This window comes from Lontra canadensis, unplaced genomic scaffold (genome assembly GCF_010015895.1).
Source record: "Lontra canadensis isolate GAN:19392208 unplaced genomic scaffold, GSC_riverotter_1.0 scaffold66, whole genome shotgun sequence".
NCBI lineage: Eukaryota > Metazoa > Chordata > Mammalia > Carnivora > Mustelidae > Lontra > Lontra canadensis.
Genome location: NW_022631060.1, coordinates 4,433,591 through 4,457,188, shown reverse-complemented (window position 1 = coordinate 4,457,188; position 23,598 = coordinate 4,433,591). Strand labels below are relative to the sequence as shown.

General features: G+C 57.8%; 1 protein-coding gene across 1 annotated transcript in view; it reads left to right on the top strand.

Moving 5' to 3' along the window:
• NRXN2 (neurexin 2) overlaps window positions 1-23,598 on the top strand; it is a 105,184-nt gene that overhangs the window by 44,435 nt on the left and 37,151 nt on the right. The window contains 10 exon segments of the mRNA XM_032879373.1: window positions 2,933-3,094; window positions 3,849-4,287; window positions 8,194-8,580; window positions 8,762-8,965; window positions 14,825-14,851; window positions 16,356-16,475; window positions 16,838-17,219; window positions 17,829-18,019; window positions 19,610-19,783; window positions 20,135-20,254. Coding sequence (XP_032735264.1) covers window positions 2,933-3,094; window positions 3,849-4,287; window positions 8,194-8,580; window positions 8,762-8,965; window positions 14,825-14,851; window positions 16,356-16,475; window positions 16,838-17,219; window positions 17,829-18,019; window positions 19,610-19,783; window positions 20,135-20,254 — 2,206 coding nt within the window.

The following is a 23,598-nucleotide window of genomic DNA, read 5'->3' as shown; positions in this document are numbered from 1 at the left end:
CGTGAACCCCTGGGGTGGAGGGGGACGGGGGAATTACTCCCCTGATTCCTGCTTTTACTAACGAACCCGCCATTTTTGTGTCTGGACTTTGATTTGTCTGAGGGAACAGTTGGGTTTTACTAATCTCCGTCATTTCCCTCCTTGCCTTCCCCAGAGACTGTCCTCCATTCCCCCTACTCTTGGCTTCCTTTCCACCCAGTGCCCGTCTCCCCCTTTCTCCCTCTACTTCCTCCACCCCCAGGCTGACTCCCCTTCCTCCGTGCACCTCTGTATGTCACCCTTCTCCCACTACCCTCTCCCTCAGCCCCTGTTCTAAAAAATAGTTGTGAATTTGGGGGGACAGATAGGAGGGTGATGAAGGCATCCCTTTTCCAAAATGGGCACCAGATGGCCGTGATTTGCATAAAGCCATAGAGGGCAAGGTCAGATTCATGCCCAGTGTGAAGGGGAATCCAGGAGGGTGTTCCCCACAGGTCAGGTCCTTCTAACTCTAGAATGGCAAAGGCAGGTGAGCTCCCTGCATGGACTGGGCCAAAGAACCCACAGGATGAGGATAATGGCTGTAGCTGTTGCGGCTGGGGGTAGGGAGGACACAGCTGAGTGGCTCAGGGGAGCTGGAAGGCTGAGGAGGCCAGGAAGCCTCTTCCTGAGGACTTTGGGGGCCAGCAGTGGCCTCCCCCATACAGAATCAAGGGCACCTGGTTAGAACAGGCTCAGAGGAGGAAGGTTCTGTCCACTCAAGTCTCCTGAGGTGTTGGGCTTATAGATGGGATACAGGCAGGGAGAACCAGTGTTTCTCTGGGTCACGAGGTGACTTGACATTCACCTTTAATGATCAGGATGTGTCTGTCCCCTGGATTGTGATGGGATTAACGTGGTTATAGGGACATGTTAGGTCAGGTACCTGCCCTTCAGGAGCTGACTGTCTAGCTGGGGTGAACAGACACTACTCAAGAACTAATTAGTGGCCCATTTCCTGGTCTTGGTGTGGCATCAAGAGTGGAGATGCAGGGTGGGACAGAGCTGAATTTGACCTAGGGAGACCCCTTCACCAACCACCCCTCCCTGTCCTATCCCACTCCTTCACCCCAATCCCCTTCTTCCCTTTCCGTAGCCCCCTTCTGCCCATCCTAATCTTGTCTGCATGTTTTTGTGACTAATACTTTGACCCTTCCCTCTTCTACCCCAATAACTACTTCCCAGCCTTAGGTGGGTGGAGGGAAGAAGAAATAAACAATAATGACCAGCCCTCCCCTCAAAATAAGACTCAAAAGCTTTTGAACTGCCCCCTCCCACAAAGACCTCTGTCCTTGAACCTGGTCCCCCAGCACAAGGTTTGATGGTTCCCAGGAGGGAGCCCTTCAGCCCTCACACTGCTTAGCTGTGCCCCCAACTCACTGTGAATGAGGGGGACTCGAAGGCCCTGTGGGGGGAAGTCCCCCTTGCCTCATTCTACCCATGTTCTTTAGGAATCCCTAACATCCTCATCCCATCCCCAATACAATGGAACCCTGGAGACCAGTCTTGGGAAAATGGCTGGTGGCATGTGCGTATGGGCCGGTGTGGGCAGGGACACACAGAATGTGACTGGAAGACCCAAATCTCCAGACTGTGCCTAAAAAGAGGGTCCTGAAGCATGTTTGGGATGGGAAGCGGGGGTGAGCTGTGGTCAGTGGAAGCACAGTGTTGGCTTCACTGTGATCCAGCTTCCTGAACACTCCTGTAGGAGCCTGCCTCCTCTTCCCAGGTGACCATCCTGAGCCACAGCTCCTCTCCAGTGGGGCGCTCACAGTCCCAAAGCCCTGGATTCTTCCCCCATGTCTTGCTGGGTTTCTGGAGCCCTTGTAGGCTGCTCCTATGGCTAAACTTTTCAAGGCCTAGTGGGGATTTGTCTGGGGAGGGGTTAGACAGAGAGTTCCTTGCATCTGTCACTTTTCCCCAAGGTCACTTCTGCCTTCCCCAGGCCACTGCTGAGCCCCTGTCCTCTCCTTGGAACATTGGGTACTCCCCCCTCCTTTCCCATGTTGCTTTCTTAGCTGACTTTTCAGCCCAGGGTTAAGATATCATGAGGTTATCTCTGTTCCCCTCTTCCCTAACCTGGCCCTTAGTAATGACAGTGGTGTTAGTAGGGAAGACAACAAAGATAAGAGGGCAGGCTAATGAATAGGTAAAGAGCTACACTCTCCTTGGGAGACAAGAGAGCCACCAGTATATGGAGGGACTGGGGAATAAAGAGACAGACTCAGGAAGAAGGCATGGACCAGTGGGAGCCCTTGAAGTTAGGGTGGTGGTGGTGGGAATCAGCCCCGAAGGCGTTATGCGTCCCCCAGGAAGTTCCAATGCTCTCCAGTACTATCCCTGTGTTCTGGATGCCCTTGCTGTCTCCCAGTTTCCTGCTGGGCTAAGGCTTCAAGGACTCCTCGGTGTCCCAAAGTGACAGCTGCAGGTGAGGCAAAGCCACCAAGATCCAAGGAGAACTGGTGCTCTCTATGTCCTTTATGAAAAAAGCCTCTGAAATCCGAGGCTCCAGCAAGCACCTGAAGAGGGGGGAAGTGAGGGTGCCATTTGCATCCCCTCATAATGGGGCCTTGTCCTGAGGTCCCTACTCCTGCTTGGAGCCATTTCCAGGCCCTGCTTCTTGCTGTTCTTCATGGTGAGCTCTCCAAGTACCCTTCAGGCCTCTGCCTGCTGAGTTGGGGGCTGTGGGGCAGGCCTTAGCCCACCCTGAAACCATCAAATCTTGTGCTACCTCCTTTCCTGCCTTCCCTCTCTCCCCCCACTGTTCCTCTTCCAAGACAAGCAGACATAAAAATGGGGGTGTCCCCCTCCCCCGCAGCCCCCCGGCCCCTCCCTTGCCCAGCCCGTGGCTTTTCCCAGGGAGTTGATGCCGGTTGTCTCCTTGTCTCTCTCCCTCCCTCCTTGGGCTGGGCAGGTGACCATCTCAGTGGACGGGATCCTGACCACCACAGGCTACACGCAGGAGGATTATACCATGCTGGGCTCGGATGACTTCTTCTACATTGGGGGCAGTCCCAACACGGCTGACCTGCCAGGCTCACCCGTCAGCAACAACTTTATGGGCTGCCTCAAGGACGTGAGTAGGGCTCGGAAGGGGAAGGGTCTGGGCTCAGCCAGGAAACCCTCTGGTCCCTGTCTTCAGTGTGATTTAGTCTGCGCTGGCCAGCTGCCTGCTTCCTCTGTTCTGTCCAAGGTGTGGGGAGACCTCCCCTCATCAAAACCTAAGCCTCATTGATTTTATCAAGAAGCTTCTCCTCTCTCATTTCCTTGAGCCCCTGTCCTCTCAGAGTACTCTCGAGGGCAGCAGTGGTGCAGAGGACAGAATGTTGGATGTGAAGCCTGAAGACCTGTGTTTGGTCTTGGCTCTCCCACCCGCTAGCTCTGTGACCTTGGCCAAGTCTGGCGGCCTGTGTAGTTCTTAGTTTCCTCATCTAAAAAGTGAGTAGTCAGTACCTACTTCTCAAGGTGGATGTGAGGGCGGACGAGAGTGTAAATGAAAATACTCTGTCAGTTGGAAGATGTCTGCTAGATGTGAGCTGTGATTGTCTTGTCACTACTAGGAATCCCAATTCAGCGGGTACTGAGGGCTGCCCTGCTCGGCTGGGCTGGAGGACGGAGCACAGACCATAAGTGGGGCAAGGGAGGTACTTGGTCAGAACCCCTGTATGTGAAATTCTAGAACAGAGGTCCAAGCCAGTGATCCGGTGCAATGAGCAGCACCCCCCCACCCCACAATGGCAGGGTCCCGTGGTGGCTGCTGCTGCTGGGCCGGAGTGGCCAGCCCTGAGGGGCTTTTGCTTCCTCATCCCTGACCCTACCCCTCCCTGCAGGTGGTCTATAAGAATAATGATTTCAAGCTGGAACTGTCCCGCCTGGCGAAGGAAGGGGACCCCAAGATGAAGCTTCAGGGGGACCTGTCATTCCGCTGTGAGGATGTGGCTGCCCTCGACCCCGTGACCTTTGAGAGTCCTGAGGCTTTCGTGGCCCTGCCCCGCTGGAGTGCCAAACGCACCGGCTCCATCTCCCTCGACTTCCGCACCACTGAGCCCAATGGGCTGCTGCTTTTCAGCCAGGGCCGGCGGGCCGGGGCTGGGGCTGGCGGCCACAGCTCTGCCCAGCGGGCTGACTACTTCGCCATGGAGCTGTTGGATGGCTACCTCTACCTCCTGCTGGACATGGGCTCTGGGGGCATCAAGCTGCGGGCGTCTAGCCGCAAGGTCAATGATGGCGAGTGGTGCCACGTGGATTTCCAAAGGGATGGGCGCAAAGGTCAGATGGCCTGGGGGGTGGGGGGCCCTTTGCACCCTTCCCCTGCCTGACTTCTTTTCCAGACCCCTCCCACTCGCCTCCTGGCCTCTCCCCCATCCTTTCCAGGCCCCTCCCACTGCTGTCCTTCCTCTCCTCCCATTCCGGTGGGTCCTGTCTTGGTGCATCACAGGGAAGAGGGTACTATTTGGAGTCAGCAGAGCTGGGTTCATACCTCAGCTCTCCACTTACTGTGTGTGTGACCTCAGGCCCTTACTCAGCCCCTTGAAGCCCCAGTTTCATTATCTGTAAAAGGAACCATTACACTGGGGTCCTTAAGAGGAGAAAATAAAAGAATATCTATAAAAGCACAGGGCCTAACACAGAGTAGAAATCCTATTCTCCTTTAAACAAACAAACAGGGTGCCTGGGTGGCTCAGTGGTTGAAGCCTCTGCCTTCGGCTCAGGTCAAGATCCCAGGGTCCTGGGATCGAGCCTCACGTCGGGCTCTCTGCTTGGCGGGGAGCCTGCCTCCTCCTCCTCTCTCTCTCTGCCTGCCTCTCTGCCTACTTGTGATCTGTCTGTCAAATAAATAAAAATCTATAAAAACAAACAAACAAACAAACAAACAAACAAAAATCTTCCCAACCACACCTTCCTTCTAGCTAGGCCCATGCAACCTTCTTTTATTAACTCACTCACAAGTGCTTAGGGAGCACCTACTATGTGCCAGGAGCTGTGCCAGGAGCTGTCCCAGGTGCTGGGATGGGAACTGTGGGGAATGAAACTGTCTTTGCTGTCATGGAGCTCATGCTCTGGGGGGTTGGGGTACAAAGTAGCACCCAACACTCCTACCTGCTGAGGTTTCTAGCACAATAAAGCGGAGGGCAGAGTTGCTCGGGCCAGGCGGGTGCTGTTTCTCGAAACTTCTATTGCTTCCGACCACCCTTTCCTCTACTCTTCCCTTTTGGTCTTCTTTCCCACCCTCTTGCTTTCTGCCCAGTTGTCTCTTCACTCTTCTCCATCTTGTCGTCCACGAGAGAAGGAGTTGATATAAAGGAGAATTGACACATTACCCAACGTAAGCACTTACCACATCAGCTAAGTTGTTGTTACTGCACCAGGCCTTTGAGACTGGGTGGAGGGGCTTTCCCCCCCACACACAGGGAGGAAGGAGGCCCTATGGCTCCCAGAAACACCAGCCTCTCATGGCTGGCTGTTGCTTCCCTTCTCTTCCTCAGAGATGTCACCTTCCCTAGGCTTTACAGTATGTGGGTTCATCCCCTGGTTTTGTCTCTCTCTCTCTCTCTCTTTTTTTTTAAAGATTTTATTTATTTATTTGACACAGAGAGAGAGATCACAAGCAGGCAGGGAGGCAGGCAGAGAGAAGAGGAAGCAGGCTCTCCGCAGAGCAGAGAGTTCGATGCGGGGCTCGATCCCAGGACGCCGGGATCATGACCTGAGCCAAAGGCAGAGGCCTCAACCCACTGAGCCACCCAGGCGCCTCTGGTTTTGTCTCTTGATGGCACCCAGGCTTCTTCTCAGAGCTTGCTGCCCCTCAGGGTTTCCCCATAGTGACTTGTGACTCTCTAGGTTAGAGGTCTGCCCAGGCTTTGCGGAGAAACCCAGGGCCCTCTGCTCCTCTCTCCCTTCATGAGGTGGTCTCCTTAGCATCCCACAGAGCTCTAGAGCCCACACACCAGGACTGACGGGTCCTTGGGTCACTGTTTGACCAGCTCTGGCCATTTCTGATGTCCCATGTTCATTTGTGCACCTAAGCCCAGACTTGGGGCAGCCATCCCAACAAAACTCTCCTTGACCTTTTCCGTGACTTTTTTTTTAAATTGTGTTAAATTACACATAACATTACCATTTTAGCCATTTTTTTAAAGTGCACAGTTTGGTGGCATTAAGGAACTTCACACTGTGGTACAACCATTACCACCATCCACCTCCAGAACATTTTCATCTTCCCAAACTGAAACTCTGTCCCCTCGAGACACTAACTCCCTGTTCCCCCTCCCCCAGGCCCTGGCAGCCAAAATCCTTTCTCTTTCAATGAATTGACTACCCTGGGGACCTCCTGTAAATGGAATCATATAATGTCCATTTTTGTCTGGCTCATTTCACTCAGTGTGATTTCAGCTTTATCCATGATGCAGCACATGTCTCAGCATTTCCTTCCTTTTCATGGCTGAGTAGTATTCCATTGCATGTAAATACCACGACCTTTTGTTTGTCCTTTCACCTGCCGATAGACGCTTGGGTTGTTCCATTTCCGTGTTTTGGAGCAAGGATCTTGGAGCTAGGCCTGTACTCACTTTAGTTTCCTTTTGCTGACTCTCCATTATACATTCTTTTCCCAATTCTTCCTTTCCCTCCCTCTTCCTTCTCCCACATTTGATTCATTTACTGAGAGTCTAGCTGGGTAGCGCCCATGGCCAGGAGGCCCAACAGCAGGTGGGTAGAGCGGGCCATCTGGGGATCTGCTATCAGCAGAGATGTGGGTGATCAGAGGGCCGTAACTAGGGACCTGCTGGGGGAGTGGGTTTTAGCAGGGAGACCCTGGAGCATCTGACACCTAGTCAGGGGAGACAAGCTAGGGCCATGTTATTAAAACGGGACACAGGGGAGTGACTTCTCTGGTTCAGTAAAGGTTTTGAGCAGAGGAGAACGTGCTCCAGATTAAGAATCGCAGCCATAGAGGAGGTCCTAATTCTGCTTCCTGAATTTGACACCCCGTATTCATGCTTCGATCTCCTGCTGCACCCCCTCACCCTGTCCAGATCTCTGCCCGGTCAGGCCTGATGTAGACCAAACCCTCCTTACCTCTCTTTAACTTCATGGACAAGACTTTATTTTATTTTATTTTGTTTTATTTATGATAGAGAGAAAGTAAGCACACCAGTGGATGGGTTGGGGAGGTAGGAGGGAGGGGCAGAGGGAGAGGGAGAAGCAGATTCCCGGCTGAACAGAGAGCCCAGTGCACCCTCGATCCCAGGACCCTGGGATCATGACCTGAGCTGAAGGCAGACACTTAGCCAATTGAGCCCCCCAGGGACCCAAAGACTTTTTTTTTTTTAAAGCATTCCTCTTGAGAAAAGACAGAGGAAGGAAAAAGTACAGAAAAAAATATATAAATAGAGTAGTTTCTAATGTATAGTCTTTTACTGCTTAAAGATTTCAGTGAAGGTTTTGGAGCTCCCACTTGATCCCAAATATTTTTTCTAAGATAACCAGCCTTTCCTTCCAAAGAAGCCGTACAACTCGGGAGCTCTGTGCCCAGCCACCCCTCTCCTGGCTGTCATCCTGTGTCAGGCCTGGGGAGCTGATCTGTCTGCCTATCTTGTCCAGACAGACAGAGGGTTGGACCATGTGGGCTCTGGATGGCAGTCTGCCTCTGCTCCTGACCCTCCCTGGCGATTTGGGCAGCTTCCCCAATCTCCTTAGGCCTCACATGCCTCTTTAGAACGGGATCGTAAAGGGCTCCTTTCCTTGAGACTCTGACATAAGAGAAGTGCTGAGCGTCTGACATGCGGTCATACAAGTTCAATAAGTGTTAGTAGGAAGAAAACGCTTTGGAGTCAAAGCTTCCAGCCTCCATAGGTCTCTCTGCCTCTGGTTTCTGGTCTAAGGCACTGGCCAGGGCAATGGTCCAGGACTTCGGGGGCATGTCCGCCTCCTGTGCAGACCCCGAGGACTCACTCAGGTGCAGAGGGACAGAGGCTCCTCACACCGCAGCTCGGCTGGGGCTGGTTCACCTGAGTTCTTGAACTTGACATCTTTGTCTAGTGGTATCCACAGTAGCAAATAAGGCCAAGCTTCTGGCCCAGGGCTGCTGTAGAGCTGAAGATCAGGGCTCCCTTTCTGGCCCATGTTGACTCTCGATCCTGCCTTTGTCACTGAGGCCCGCTCTCCCTTGATCCCTAGGCTCCATCTCCGTGAACAGCCGCAGCACACCGTTCTTGGCCACCGGGGAGAGTGAGATTCTGGACCTGGAGAGCGAGCTGTACCTAGGCGGTCTCCCTGAGGCGGGGCGGGTAGACCTCCCTCTGCCCCCGGAGGTGTGGACAGCGGCGCTCCGGGCTGGCTACGTGGGCTGCGTGCGAGACCTCTTCATAGATGGGCGCAGCCGAGACCTCCGGGGCCTGGCCGAGGCTCAGGGGGCGGTGGGCATCGCCCCCTTCTGCTCCCGGGAGACGCTGAAGCAGTGCGCATCTGCCCCCTGTCGCAATGGGGGCACCTGTCGAGAGGGCTGGAACCGCTTCGTCTGTGACTGCATCGGGACCGGCTTTCTGGGGCGGGTCTGTGAGAGAGGTGAGGCCGGTTTCCATTCCGGGCGTCCCCACTGCCCATCCTTGGGCCCCTCCCTCCGCAGGGTGCCCCTCGGAGACCAGGCCTGGGTTTGTCATCCTTGTAACGATCCTCTCGGTCTTCTTTCTCCCTCCACTGGCTTTCCCCTGTCCCCCGATTCCCTCTTCTCCCACTTCTGGGGCAGAGGCCACGGTCCTGAGCTACGACGGCTCCATGTACATGAAGATCATGCTGCCCAACGCCATGCACACGGAGGCGGAGGACGTGTCCCTGCGCTTCATGTCCCAGCGGGCCTATGGGCTCATGATGGCCACCACCTCCAGGGAGTCCGCCGACACCCTGCGCCTTGAGCTGGATGGGGGCCAGATGAAGCTCACGGTCAACCTCGGTAACCACCCCGCCCTGTGCTCTGGTCTCTTCCCTGTCCCTGCCTCTGACCACACCCCCCTCTGTCTGGAGAAGCTGGTGGTGGCGCCACCAAGGGTGGGAAGTGGGGAGGGGCCAACCCCGGGTCAGCGCCCCCAAGAGCTTCATCCCCAGCGAGGATGCTCAGACTAGGGGGTGCTGGTGTTTGGCAGCCCTGGGTATGGGGTACCCCCACTATGGCTGTGTCACCCACCCAAGTGTGTCTCGGTGTGACAGCCGTGCTCCAGGAATGCTCCTTTGGGTTTGACGGTGCCTGTCCTGTATCCATATGTGATGACGTAGCTCATTCTTGGTTTAGTCTTTCACTGGCTCATTCATTTGGGAAGGACTTGCAGATGCCTCCTGGGGCTAAGCCTGAGCTGAGCGCAGCTCACCTGGAGATGAGGAGGACCGGGCCCTGTACACAGCTACTCTCACCTGCTCTGCATTTAAAGAGCTGTATCTGTCTGTGTGCACAGGTGCCCACGTGATGCGGGACGCCTCAGGACATATCTTCCCTTGTCTGCTTTCACGTTTGAGTCCCATAGCTGCCCTGTGAAGCCACAGGGTCACCTGCTGGGCTGTGCTTTGCCTGTTTTATAGATTGTAAAATTCACATGGCGACTCATCCAACATGGCAAAACGAGCATTTGTTGGGGAAGGAGCCCAGATTCAAACCCAGGCCATTTGCCCTAATGTACAGTGTTTCCCATTGCCTCTAACAGACTGGGAGGTGGAGGGCAACGGGGACCCTTGCCATCTCTGCTCCTGCCCAGAGCAGGCTGAGGCCCCACATCACCGGGCCGTCCCCAAGTCGTCTGTGCGGGTGGGACTGTCAGGTCTGTTGGTACAGAAAGAAGACGGCAGGTGCACTCAGTCAGCTCGTATTTACGGGACACGTCGTAAGCACCAGTGTCTTCTGCCCTGGACTCCAACAGTAGCGAAGACGAGGATCTCGCCTAGGTGGGGCTGTCAGTCAGGGGAACACTGGAAGGTGGAGGTCCTGAGCCATCCAGGCTGGGCTCGCGACTATGTTTCATACTAGCCTCGCTAAGCACATGCAAGTATAGGACCCAACAGTCTGCCACGAAGGAAGATTCAGGCCACGAGGGTCACTCGTTGCATCCTGGGCAGGAAGAGAAGCAGGATTTTTCTGAGCAAATTAGGGTCCTCAACCGGAGAGAACACAGAGCTTTGAGCTTTTAAATCTTGATCTGGAGTTTCACCCTAACTTTGGTTGCCAGATCATTTGTGGGACAGGCTGTGGCCTTTTGGGGACCCATTGCCTCATTAATAAATTTATACTATGTCTTTCCCATTCCCCTTTGGCCACTTGGTCTTTGCCCTCCCAGGACGAGGATTTGCCAAGCAGGGTGGGGGCTAGAGGCAGGGAGGTGTGTAGGGCCAGGGCCACAGAGTTGGGGGGCCATAAGGGCTCCATGAAGCTCTGCTTTGGGCCATCATCATAGCCCACAAAGTGGGTGCTGGGTGTCAGGGCTGCAGGGGGAAAGTAAGAAGGGAGACACCCTTTGGCCAACAGTCTGTACAACATCCCTGGGCCATCTGAAATGGTCACAGGAGGGAGGCACCAGCCCAGGACCCCATGAGTGGCCCCGTGCTTCCTGGTCTGGGTATCCAGACCTGGTGTGACACACTCCATCATCCTGGCGGAGGGCAGGGGTGTGTTCCCTGCACAGTAGCACATGGCTCTGTGCACTGGGTAGTGATGCGGTAGGGAACATCTCTAGCCTCTAGCAGGGAAGGCAGATGCTTCTTCCTGACCTGGGCTATCTTAGGTGCTTGGGGAGGAAGCTTGGGTTTCTTTAGATTAGACAGAAGACTGTGTCCTCAGCCAGGAAAATACTCTCTGGGGGTCCTCGGGACAGTTCTTTCTTAGGATCTTCCTTCTTCCCATCAGCATGCTTTTCTGTCTGTGCCTCATAAGTACCTAGAAGGCAGAGAACAAGGTGGCCGTCAGGATGCCAGCCAGCAAGACAGGCCTTCCACCTCTCGCCTGTCCCTTCCTCCCACCCCTGGCTGCCCCGAGCCCCATGCGGAGATGCCGTCTCTAATATGGCTCATGACAAGCCATGGCCAAATGCTTGGCGCAGACACATCTGTCCCCAATACCGAGGGACACACGTGCAGGGAGGCGGGTGGCTGCTCCGTGGTCCTCCCCCAACTATCAACCTCAGGCTCTGATGGGACTAACCCTGGGCCTGGGGCCGGGAGATCTGGGTTTCACACCTGGTCACTTTGCTGACCAAGTCGTTCCCGCCTGCTGGCCTCTGGGTCATCTATAAAATGAAGTTAAGGGTCCTCACTCTGTTAAACTGTGGCAGTTTTGAGACTGGTGGAAAACGGGAGTGAAGGCATTATACAGAGGCAGGATGTGTGTGGAGACTCACCCAGCCTTCTCGAAGGAAAATATGACCGGGATAGGGTCCTGAGCTCCGAGCCAGGCCTGGGGGCTTGCTTCCACGTTGCATGGCCCCGTCTGGTTACTGCTTCCCCATCCTGCTTATTACCCAGGGCCTGTGGGGCCACACAGGCAGGGAGTACCACCAAGGCTCTGGTCCTGGGCTGGACTTACTGCTGGGGGCCAGAGAGAAGCCTGAGAAGTCTTGATCTCTGGCCTCGAGGTTTCATCCTGTAGGGAAGGAAGGCAGGCAGAGGGGGGCAGCTCTGCAACCTGTTGGATGCTCAGTGGAATGTCGCAGACTTGGTGCTGTGTCCTAGAGAAAAAAGGGAGGCTGCTGGTGGTCACTTGGTGGGACAGCTGGGGGGAGGCCATCCGTGCCAGCCTCAGGAGGTGGGGCGTTTGCTGGGCCAGAAAGGGCCAACCAGGAGCTGCTACCTCCTTCTGGGCAGAGGATTCTAGAAACACTAGACTGTGCCTCCTGTCCTCCTGTGCCTGCAGATAGTGAGCGGGGTGGTTGATTTCTGTTTCTAGAAAATGCTGGAGTCCCCTGGATTCTTTGCCCTGTTCCACTGTGACCTGTGTTCTTGAGTCCTTTTGCCCTAGATACGGCCTCTTGGGCCATCGCCCAGCCTGTCCTGTCCCTTGTTGCCCTCCACCAGGCATGCCCCTGCAGACCCAGGGGTTCATGATGCTGACACGAAGAGCATATTGTCATCAGAGAATCTCATCGTTAGTGGTTATCGCCTCCGACCAGCACACCCCACCCCCCGCCCCTCCCTGCCCCGAAGTGTGAATTACCTGTTAGTTCCTCCATCTCTGCTTACAGGCCCGTGTCAGGGGCTCCCCACTTCCGATGCCACTCTAATCCCTGGGTCCTTCTTCCTTCTTGTCAACCGCCCCTTCTGAAATTCCCATTTGTGGACCTAGTTCTGCCCTCTCTGGCTGTACACAGTGAGTCTAACTCATTCTTGTCCTAAGCCAGGCTCGATGCCCAGGGTGCCTCATTCCCACGGGGCGGGGCGGCTGCTGTCGGTGGTTCTCAGGCTCCTGCCATAGCCTGGGCTGCTGGGACTGTTGCTCTGAACAAGGACTGCTTGCTTCTGCTCTTCCATGTCACTTCTGAGATGAGCTTCTGGCCAGTGGGCTCCTGAGGCTCCTTGCGTGGGAGTCTCGGACCACCATCTCCAATCTGTGCCATCTGTGGGGTCTGGGTGGGGCAGGGGATCAGGTGGGGCGTAGGATGGGAAGCCTGGGTTCTTTACCCGGGTTTCCTTACCATGCAGGTGACCTTTCCCACCTGTTTCTTCACGCACGCATCCCCTCGTGCTGGTCGCTGTGTCCAGCCAGGATTTTGGAGGGTCTGCACAGACCTGTCACTTCACTAGCTGAGTGCGGTTCACTAGCTAGTGCTGCCTGAGCTGGGCTCCGGGCGGGTGTGTGCATGGAGGGCTGGTGCGCCCTCCCCCCGGCCCCCCCCCACCCCGCCACCGTTCTGCCTGCCTCCGGGATGGCGCCGGCTCTTTCCCACAGTGCCCATTCTCACGGGGTGTTCACTGTCCTCAAACGCCACTGGAGCGGGGTTTCCGAGGGTGGGGTCCTTGCAGGGGGTGGACCTGGAGCTGACACCTCTTCTCTGGACAGATGGACCCCCATTCCTGGCGCCCCCCTGCTGGGGAGGGGAAGAACTGAACTTTTCCCAGCAGGGTTCGGCCTGCCCTTCCTACCCCTTTTTTCTTTTTTGGACCCTTCATTGGTGAAGACTCTGCTGGCCCGAAGAGAGCCTCCGTGACCCAACTCCAGGCCTGGCACCCTCCCGCCCTCACCCTGACATTCTTCCCCTCCCTCTGTCTAGCTTCTCCTTCCCTTGGCTCCCCCTTCCTTCCTCTTTTCTCTCTGCACCCTCTCGACCTTCTTCCTCTCGCCGGGCCTCCGACTTCCCCCTGAATCTGCTCCTTGGCCTTCCTCTCCTTTCTCTTCCCTCCCTTGGTGCCAGGCTGTGGCTCAGGGTCCCGGCTGCTCCCCCACTCTTCTGCCGCGGTTGACAACGCGTGTGGAGCTCAGCCGTACTGCCCGAGGGGCCCAGGCCCCCAGAGCCACAGGGGAATCTGTTCACCTCCACTGCAGGAACCTTCAGGGGCCCAAGGGATGCCAGATGCCCCCACCTGCCTTTGTTTCCATGGTGGTGTTGGGGTGCGGGCCGAGTCTGCCCTGGGAGGAGCCATAGGATACCAGGCTATTGCCTGAAACTGCCCCTTTGCTGAAAGACAAAGGCCTGCTAGCTGGAGCCCTCTTTCTTGTGCACAGGGAGGAAAGCTGAGGCTCAGAGAATAGAGATTAGGGCCCAGCTCCTCTGCCTCAGAGTGTAGGACTTTCTGCAGCCCTGAGGCTCTCCGGGTCAGATGGCATGGTTCAGGAATCCAGAGGGGCCTAAGCCCCAACTTTCTAGGACCCTAGTGTTTCATTCCCTCCAAAAGGCTGGCCGACTGACACGTCGTGGGTAATGCGTCCCTTCAGAGGCGGGTAGCAGGGGAGAGGTTGGTCCAAGGCCCTGGGGCCCTAGGCTGCAGTTCTGCATAGTGTGCTTTCTGGCCATGTGGGGCCCGCTGACCCTGGAGTCACAGGATAGCAATGGTGGGGCTGGGGCAGGGGCGGATTTAGCCTACTGTGCCTGCCTGTCCCTGACTTGCTTTGTGTCCTCGGTATCCCCATCTGTGAGGCCCTGGCCCCTCCCTAGGAGAACAGATCGAGGCTAGTTGCTCTCCAGGGTGAAAGATCCCTCCAGTCCCCAGTGGCAGCCTGGCATCCTTCATGTTAGGAAGGGTAGAAGGAAGGTTCCTGGAGGGGTGGTGCTGGCCCCCTGGGACTTTGGGAGGTGGATGGCCACGGGAAGGGAGCCCTGGGGCAGACCCCTCCATTTAGCTCAGAGCCCAGGGGGCATGGGGAGAGACATGTCACCACTTGGGCTCTGAGCAGGGAGTTGTCCCAGAGCAGGGGATGCAGGGATTCTGACCCACCCCAGCCGTCTCCCTCCCAGAGATGTGGAGATGTGGGGGGTTGGTCAAGCCTGCAGCCCCACTATGATCCCCTGTACGACTGGGATTCCCAAGGTGCCCATCTCCCTCAAACACGAGAGGCCTAGGCCCCTCTAAGGGGGACACAAGCCCTCCTCCCACCACCCGACTTCCCTGCCTCCCAGCTCTAGGGAGGGTTGGAGCCCTCTTGGGGGCAGGAGGGACAGGGGTCCAACTGAGGAAGGGGAGAGGGCACCTGGGCACGCGTGGTCCCCAGAAAGTGGTCCCGGGGGGAACCCCCGCCCGCAGACACCCCTGCCTGTGAAGGATGTAAAAAAAAAAAAAAAAAAAAAACTTGTTCTGCCTTTTTGTCTCCCCTCCCCCTCTGCCCGCCCCATGGCCCCCCCAGACTGCCTGCGTGTCGGCTGCGCACCCAGTAAGTGGCTTCCCTCTTCTTCTGCAGAGCCCCCAGGGGCCTGAGATGCTGAACGCTGGGGATCTGGGGAGGGACGGAGGGGGGAGGAGAGCCTTCCTCACTAGCTTGTGTGGGGGTTGGGCCATGGGTATGGGGAGGGGAGCAGGCATGAGGGTGGGGGGCATGGCTGTGGAGGGCAGAACGGGCCCAATGACGATGAACCAGGAAGAGTTGGGGGAGGGCTCTGGGTCAGCATGTTCCCTGGGTCTGAGAAAAGGAAAGCCAGGCAACCTTATCATCTCAAGTCCTCAGGAGGGTGGGGCAAAGATTTGGCGGCACCTGTGGGAGGACGGCCCACCACCCTCTGGCCCGAAGAAGCCAGAGTGGAGCTGGGACATTCCACTGCATCTCCAGAGGTGGCCACAAGGGGGAGGGCGAGGCACGCAAGAAAGAAGATGGGATGGTGAGCAGGGTCCCGGCTTCAAGTTCAGCCCTCCACAGCTCCTGCGGCGGGTGGGGGCTGAGTTTCTGCCAAGTTTGGGGTGCACTCAGAGGGGACGGGGAGGCTCTCGCTGGGGTGAGATGGAGAGCAGGTGCGGACATTTCTGAGCATCCCACCGTCTCCGAGAGTGTTTCTGTGTGGTGTGCCCTGATGTCATGGGAGAGGGCACAGGAGCGTGGCAGATGCTGGCAGAGGGGCCACGGGTGTTCAGCGTGTCTGTGCGTGTGTTTGGTCCCTGTGCACGCATGTGTGGTTAACCCTGTCCCGCTGGCCTGTGCACTGGGGGGCCAGTGGCGATCTGGGTGTGCCGAACGGCGTAGCATCATTCTACAGAAAAATATATTTTGTCTTGGGATCGGATAATCCCAGTCTTGAATAAACGGTCATAATTCCTGAGAAACATTCCCCTCTCTGGCCACGTTGGCCACGTGTGTGGTCGCATGTCCAGGTGTGTGGAGTTAACCAGCTGTGTACAGGAGGGTCCCACGGGGTCCCTCCGTGGATGGGGGAGCTGTGTGTCTGTGCGAAGGCTTCCCTGCCAGCAATGGAGCTGTGGGTGCAGACTCACATGGGGGCACGGTAATGCTGTGTATTTTTTGGAAATTATAGGTCTATGCCTATAGGCTGGGAATGTCACTGCTGGCTACACACCTTGACATTGAAGTTCCTTAGAAGACTTGGAAAGAAAATGTTGGTTATAGGTATGAGTGTCTGTGTGCAGGGCCTTGGGGCACCAGTCTAGAGGCACCTTTCCCATCACACTCGATTCCAGTGACGTCCTTGGGAGTCGTCCAGAGCGGCAGTACTGTTATCTGGATTTAGGACTGGGTGTGTAACCACCGTGTAGTGTGTGTCCTTGTGCATGTGGGTGCGTGGCACAGCTGAATGGAAGCCGTAGGCTGTCTGTGTGCACCTGCGCGCACCTGTGTGTGCAGGGGCGAGACTCTCTGTGCGCCGTGCGGCACAGGAAGCCCTATGCGGGCACGCAGGAGCACGGGGCTCACTCCCCCCTTGGTGCCGCAGGTAAAGGCCCCGAGACACTCTTCGCGGGCCACAAGCTCAATGACAACGAGTGGCACACAGTGAGGGTGGTACGGCGTGGCAAGAGCTTGCAGCTGTCTGTGGACAACGTCACCGTCGAGGGTGAGTGCTCGGAGACCAGTGAGTGGAGCCATCCCTAGCCACCTGTGGATGGCTCTCTTTTCCGTGACAATGGCTTGGGCCTCCCTTCCTGGGGCAGCATTCTGGCAAGCTACTGCTGGCCTCTCTCCTCGAAGGGTGGCATATTAGGGCGGGGGGCTCCTAGCAGGTGGCACTGGCCTGTGAGTGCTGGACCAGTGAGCCGCCCAGGTCCTCCAGGGCCCAGCTGCCGGCACCCCGGGCCCCGCCCTCCCCCGCCCACCGAAGTTCTTGTGTAGAGTGGAGACTCCTGGGGAACCTGAGGCCCAGCCCTGGAAATGCTCCCCCAGTCTGCCCGCCTCATCTCTGTCTCTGGTCCCGAGCAGGACAGATGGCAGGAGCCCATACACGGCTGGAATTCCATAACATCGAGACGGGCATCATGACGGAGCGCCGCTTCATCTCCGTGGTGCCCTCCAACTTCATCGGGCACCTGAGCGGGCTGGTGTTCAATGGCCAGCCCTACATGGACCAGTGCAAGGATGGCGACATCACCTACTGTGAGCTCAACGCTCGCTTTGGCCTGCGGGCCATCGTGGCCGATCCCGTCACCTTTAAGAGCCGCAGCAGCTACCTGGCACTTGCCACACTCCAAGCCTATGCCTCCATGCACCTCTTCTTCCAGTTCAAGACCACAGCCCCCGACGGGCTTCTCCTGTTCAACTCGGGCAACGGCAATGACTTCATTGTCATCGAGCTGGTCAAGGGGTGAGGTGCTGGGCCCGCACGGCTGGTGAGGAAGGGCTCCCCTTCCCCTGCTGACCAAGACCTGGCCCCCAGCTGCTGGCTGAGATATCCAGTCCCCTTGAACCGCAGCTCAAGGTTCAGGTCCCCAGCCACTGGCCAAGATGGAGAAGCAGCACCCCTTCTTCCACTCGGGTGACCCCAGTTACAGCCTCGCCGGGATTCTCCCAGTTATATCTGTTTTCTGTTCACTGTCTAGGCTCAGGCAGGGCCTTCCTACAGGCAGAAGGCAGGGCCTGGCCTCTGAGGCCTCTCTTGCCTGAGAGGACCCCACCCTACAGTAGCTCTGTCCTGTCCCCTGAGGGCCTTGCTGTCCCCACAACCCTGTCCCCCAACCAGCTCCTCTTCTGCACCTGTCATGGGAGTTGGCTGCTCCGTGGCCCTCTATCCCCACGTTCTCCCCGTGATGGGAGTCCTCCTGCCATTGGGCTGGGTCCCTCCACTCTGGGGTTTCCCTCTCCATCCCTCCGTCCCGCGGTCCCTGGGACCCCTGTGAGCCACGGCTCCTCCTTACCCTGCCCTCGCAGCGCTGCCCCCACCTTGACCCGGTGTCTCCTCCCCACCGTGGGACAGGTACGTCCACTACGTGTTTGACCTGGGGAATGGCCCGTCCTTGATGAAGGGGAACTCAGACAAACCAGTCAATGACAACCAGTGGCACAACGTGGTGGTGTCCAGGGACCCGGGCAATGTGCACACGCTCAAGATTGACTCCCGCACAGTCACGCAGCACTCCAATGGCGCCCGCAACCTCGATCTCAAAGGTGGGGCCTGGGGCCTGTGGAGAAGGCCTGGCCCTAACCCAGAACCCCCCCTCCCCAACTCCCCTTGGTCGCAGTAAGCTCTCCGCCTGGGCCCTGGGCCCTGGGATCCTCTGTCCCCCTGCTGCCACCGCGGTTTCCGTCCTATTGCCATTCTCTGCTGGGTCTAGCCGGGCATTTCCTGTTCCGCTCTCCCGTGAAACTGATCTCAACACAGAAAGTCTGGCCACAGGATGGGCCTCATGGGGACCTTGGGGGTCTTGCTCTAGAGCTGGGCCACTGAAGGCCTCTTGGGCCTCCAAGCTGGAGAAGCTGACCTTGGCTGTGGGCTGGAAAGAGGCTGGAAAGGGAATGGGGAACTTAGCGTCCTGGCAGGTGCCTCCCCTGGATGGGACGGGAGGGAACAGTTGATAAGGGGAAGAGGGAGTAGCCATGGCGGGGTGGTGGGGGGCTTCCTGCCCGCTGCCTTGGTCGTATACACTGGGCATTGGCTAGGCGAGCTCGCGGGGGCTCTTCGGGACTCAGGCTGCCCTGGAGTCTCTGTGTCACAGCGGGGTCACGCGTTCCCCGGGGGCCTCGCGTGTCTTCAGAATGGGTGCTTGAGGGCACAGGGAAGGAGGAGGAGCATAGAGCCCAGCCTGGGTGAAGGAATAGGAATGAAGCCAAGGCCTGCAGCTTCTCTAGAGCCCACTGGGGCAACGGAGGCGGCCTCCTCCACCAGGCAGCCCTCAGCCCCCTGGGGACCCTGCATGTCGTGTCAGTGTGACTCAGACCATCTGGGCTGGGGGAGGGTCCTCAGAGACCCTCTTGAATTCACCTCCCTCTGGGAGAGGAGGAAATGGGAGCTTCAGAAGCCGGGAGCAGGAGGCAGAGATGGAGCTAGAAGCTTGGTGGGCGCTGGCAGTGCCGCCAATCCCCCCAGCTCCCAGAAGGGGGCAACGTGTCACAGATAATCCCCGGCAACCCCGAAGGGGCTCTGGGCTGGGCTGGCGTTGCTGGGAGCCAGTGGCGGAACTCAGCGGCCAGGTGCTGCAGGACTTCCAGGGAGCGAGGTGTGATGTGGCTGGGCAGTGGTGCGCGGGGTCAGGTGTCCCTGAGGAGAACTGCTTCCTGGAGTCGCACAGAGTCTCCAGGCCCAGTCCTAGCTGTTGGGGAAAGGGGAGCTGGGTTGGAGTACCAGGAGGGGTGGGAACGGAGAGCTGGCTGGGAGAGGCCCCCAAAAGCTCTGGGAACAGGGAGAAGGGAGGGAGTGGGAGTGGGGCGGATAGGGCCTCACGGCTCTGAAAGGCCCTGATTACAGGCCGGAACTGAAATCAGATGTGTGGGAGACAGCATGGAGCTGTTCTTCCAGCTGCCCCCCCCCCCCCACCGCAAGCCCGCCCTGGGCATCTGGGCTTCTCTGGGAGGGGAGCAGACAGATGGCAAAGTGGAGAAGGAAGGAGGAAGAGGTGGGGGTGGGCTGTGGGATCTCTGTATGGAACCGAATCTGGGAGGGGATGCTGCAGGCTGGGAGGACTGGCCAGCCAGATGCTGGGATCCTGGGAGGGGACCGGGGACCCGGATGCCGAGGTTTTGACCCCCCTCCCTCTGCAGGGGAGTTGTACATCGGTGGTCTGAGCAAGAACATGTTCAGCAACCTGCCCAAGCTGGTGGCCTCCCGGGACGGCTTTCAGGGCTGCCTGGCCTCAGTGGACCTCAATGGACGCCTCCCAGACCTCATCGCCGACGCCCTGCACCGCATCGGGCAGGTGGAGAGGGGCTGTGACGGTGAGTGTAGGGAGGAGGAGAGAGGGGTGACTGCAGGCTGCAGGAGGGCCAAGCTGCAGGGGTGCATCTGGGCGGCCAAGTGCCCCCAGAGCTTTGGGGCAGGGGTGCAGGGGGTAAAGGGTCACTTGGCCTTCCCATTGCCTCCCACCCTGTCCCCTGATCACAGTTCAAGGCCCAGCCTCGTAGTCCCTGAGCACCTGTCTGCCCCGCATGCCCCTGGCAGGATTTGGCCCTTCCAGTCTGGCAGGGCTGAGAGCGGGACCTCCTGCCTAGCTCTGCACCTTCCACGCCTCCTGGGGAGGGAGGGGGCTCGGCTGAGTGGGGGGTGTTCCTTCCTCCCGCCTCTTCCAGGCCCCAGCACCACCTGCACCGAAGAGTCCTGTGCCAACCAGGGCGTCTGCCTGCAACAGTGGGACGGCTTCACCTGTGACTGCACCATGACTTCCTACGGAGGCCCTGTCTGCAATGACCGTGAGTGCCCAGGGGAGGGGGCGGCAGGGGGTGGTGGTGGGGGCATCCTGGCCTAGGCCCAGCCGTGGGGACTGAGTGGGAGGAGGGGGTGTCTCCGAGAGCCATGCTGCCTGCTTCCTTCTTATCCCTTCCTGCCCTGAGAGCCCAAGGGGAGCTGCTGGCTGCCGTCCACTCTTGGAGTCTTCTCTTTCGGGCCATGCAGGATTGCGACTGCTGGGTCTCTGGGGCACTCTGTTGACAGATGGCCTCTCTTCTCAGTCTGGTTGGACCCTGCTCCCTTCACCTATAACCAAAGGCGTCAGCCTCTGTTTCTCTCCCTGTGAGAAGTGGGTGATGGTCTCCTGTGTTTTATTTGTAGCTCCCCCATCCAGGCTATGGTGCAGGATGGGGGACAGGCGTTGACCTGCACTCCCTTTTTGCTGGTGCCCGCGGAAGTGTGCAGTGCAAGTCTCTTATTTCCTGCCCAGAGTGGGCCCACTCCCAAGGGGGCAATCTCAGGATGTTCCTGGGAGGTGAGGTCCAGCTGGTTTCCCTAGACCCGGCTGTGTGGGTCCTTCGCACCCCCCACCCCCCGGAGAATCTCAGCTGCTGGTTGATCCTTGGAGCCACAAGGACACTCCTTCGTGTCCTTGTCTGGTTCTTCTCCTCCCCGTCTGGGCATCTGTCTGCCAACTTGCACGCTGTTTGAGGCCCCTCCCTGGAGAGGGCACGGTGGACAGCAATCTGTACTCCCTCGTGGTTGGTGGCCAGCAGCTGGTGAGAGCTGGGGCAGGCAGTGGGGAGAGGTGACCTACCCGAGGGGGGCTGTGGAGTTTCTCTCAGATGATTGGGCTGGGGGCAGCAGCTGGGGAGAGGGCAGCCTTCTCGGGCATCACCTGGATGGTCTTCCTTGGGGTAGCCCTGTTGAGAGACCAGGGATGTGACAAGTCAGAGGCCCATGGAAAGACACACACACACACACACACCACGCAGCACCGGGCTTCTTCATTTTCCAAAGATGGAAACTGAAGCCTGGAGGGGTCGGTGGGTTTTTTGGGGGGTAGTTAATAGTAGATCTGGGCTTAAAACTGGGGCCAGAGACTTTGCTTCTGTGCCAGGCCTTGGAGCCTTCGTCCTCTGGGCCTGAGTCCTGAGTTTCTTACGGGGTAAATCTGCCTGTTTCAGCGCTTGGGTTCTTGGGCAGGCCTTGGCTTTTTCCTTTTCCTCTGGAAATATGTCCAGCCTGTCTCCCTCAGTGTTGTCCTGTGCCCTCAGGCATGGCCCAGCCTGGAGAACCTCCACATCCCTCTCCTGTCTCCAGGATTCTCTCGTCTGACCTGCTGCTCTCTGTTCTTTCCAAAACCCCCAGATGATGGCCAGCTCAGGGACTCTTGGGCCCGGGCTTTAGGGGAATAAAGACAGGTCTGGGCCTCTTTCTACCCCGCTCGCTTGCTGTGCACAGGCATTCTGCAAATGGTGGTAATTTTGCTGCTTAATAGTAGCAGTGCCCGCTGACTGTTTCGTGTTTGGCGGCTTACAAGGCCCTTTGAATTTGTTCCTCAGTGAAGGCAGCAGCACGGAGACTGACCGTCCTTTTTAACTGATGAGGACACCAAGGCCGCGTACCCTGAGTCCTAGGGTGCTGGGGGCAGGGTGCAGCCAGGCCTAGGAGCTCGTGCCTCTGTGAGCTCCTGCTGCTCTTTTAGGCCTGGGGGTGGTGGTGCTAAGAGTGGGCATCTCTTTCTTGCCTAGGGTGCAAGGGATCAAGGTCAAGAAATGCCGCTGCTCCTTGTCACTACGACACTCCCACACGCTGGAGCCTTCTGGAAGCGGGCATAGTGATTGATGGGGGTTTAGGGAGTCACGCCATCTTTTAGCAAGGGTGGGAAGAGGGACCGGAACAGCTTCTCCAGATCCCAGGCAGGTGGGAGGCAGGGGTAATCGGGGCTGGGGAGCAGGGGACGTCTTGGGAAGAGTCACTATCCCCGAGCACTGGTCTGTGTGTCTGGCCTGAGCAGAGCCGTGCAGGTAAAAACAAGGTGGGTGCAGCCTGGCGGCTGGCGGGACTCTGACGCTGTTTCTCCAGATGCCAGTCCTGGGGGACCTTCCGAGAAGGGCAGGGCAGGAACCTGGGGGTGGGGGTCTCTGCCATTGCCTCCCGAACCATACTCTCCTCTTCTCTGGGGCTGTGCCTCCTAAGTCCACACGCTCGGCTGTTCCTCATTCGTACTGCCTCTCTCTGGCTGATCTTGTCCGGGACCCACTGAGGCACAAGGCCAAGCAGCAACTGGCCGAGGGGCCTGCTCAGTTCACTCTGCCCCTGGGCGCCGAGGAAACCTGTACCTGGAGTTGGGAAGGAGGGTGGGCATGGCCAGGGTGTCCTCAGAGGGTTGGGGTTGTCTCGTGGGGGAGGGACTGGGAAGAGGAGAGGTCTGACCTTCACTCAGGACAGCCCTTCCCAACTTGTGGCCTCAGTTTCTCCATCTGTGACATGGGATGTGAGGGACCTCCGTGTCCCCTTAAAGCTCACTCTGGGAAAGACCATCTCTGCTGGGAGAGAGAGGAAAGCGGGGAGAGAACGAAAAAGAGAATATGAAGTGAGAGAGGAAGGGAAGAGAGAAGGAGGGACACTCGCTGCCATAAAGCTGGGGTTCGGGACCCAGGCAGTCCCATCAGGTCCGCTGGGGTTCTGTCTTCCAGAGCCTGCCCCTTGCAGGCAGGCTGTGAACTGAGTCTGCCCCTGTCTGTTTCTGGGCTCATCCTCTTGCTCTGTCCCTCTCTACAGCCTCTGTTGATCTCTCGCACACCTTTCTCTTTTGTACCCTCTGCTCCCCCTCACTCCCCAACGTCACCCCCTCCAACTCTCTCCACTTCCCACTCACTGATATTGATTGGCCTCTAGGCGGTTTCCCTTCCTCTTCTCTTACCGCCACAGGCTCCTCTCTCCCTCCCACTGGGACCATACATTTTCTGCCTGCTCAGAGCTCTGTCAGTCTCTATTCCAGAGCCAGGGACATAAGAATGGGACGGAGAGGGCAGGAGGACAAGGCTTTGGGGGACCCCGGCCCTGCTTTGCAGGCTACCATCTCTCCTCCCTCCTGGAGCCCTGTAGCGCCTTGAAGCCTTCTTTTCTGAGGACCCCTTTCTTCACTTCGGAAGAACCTGGGGCCTAACTGGAGCGGAGGGGGGCCCTGTTGGCTCACCCAGTGGGGGAGGGGGCGCGCCAACAGGGGAGCTGTCCCAGGTGCTGATTGCATTCGGCAGGGCGCGAAGCACTGTGCCGCTCCTGGTGACAGTTTTTGCTCCAAGATGGAATTCAGAATCAATAATCAGGAGCCAGCCCTCTCCTCCCTGGGTGCCCCCAT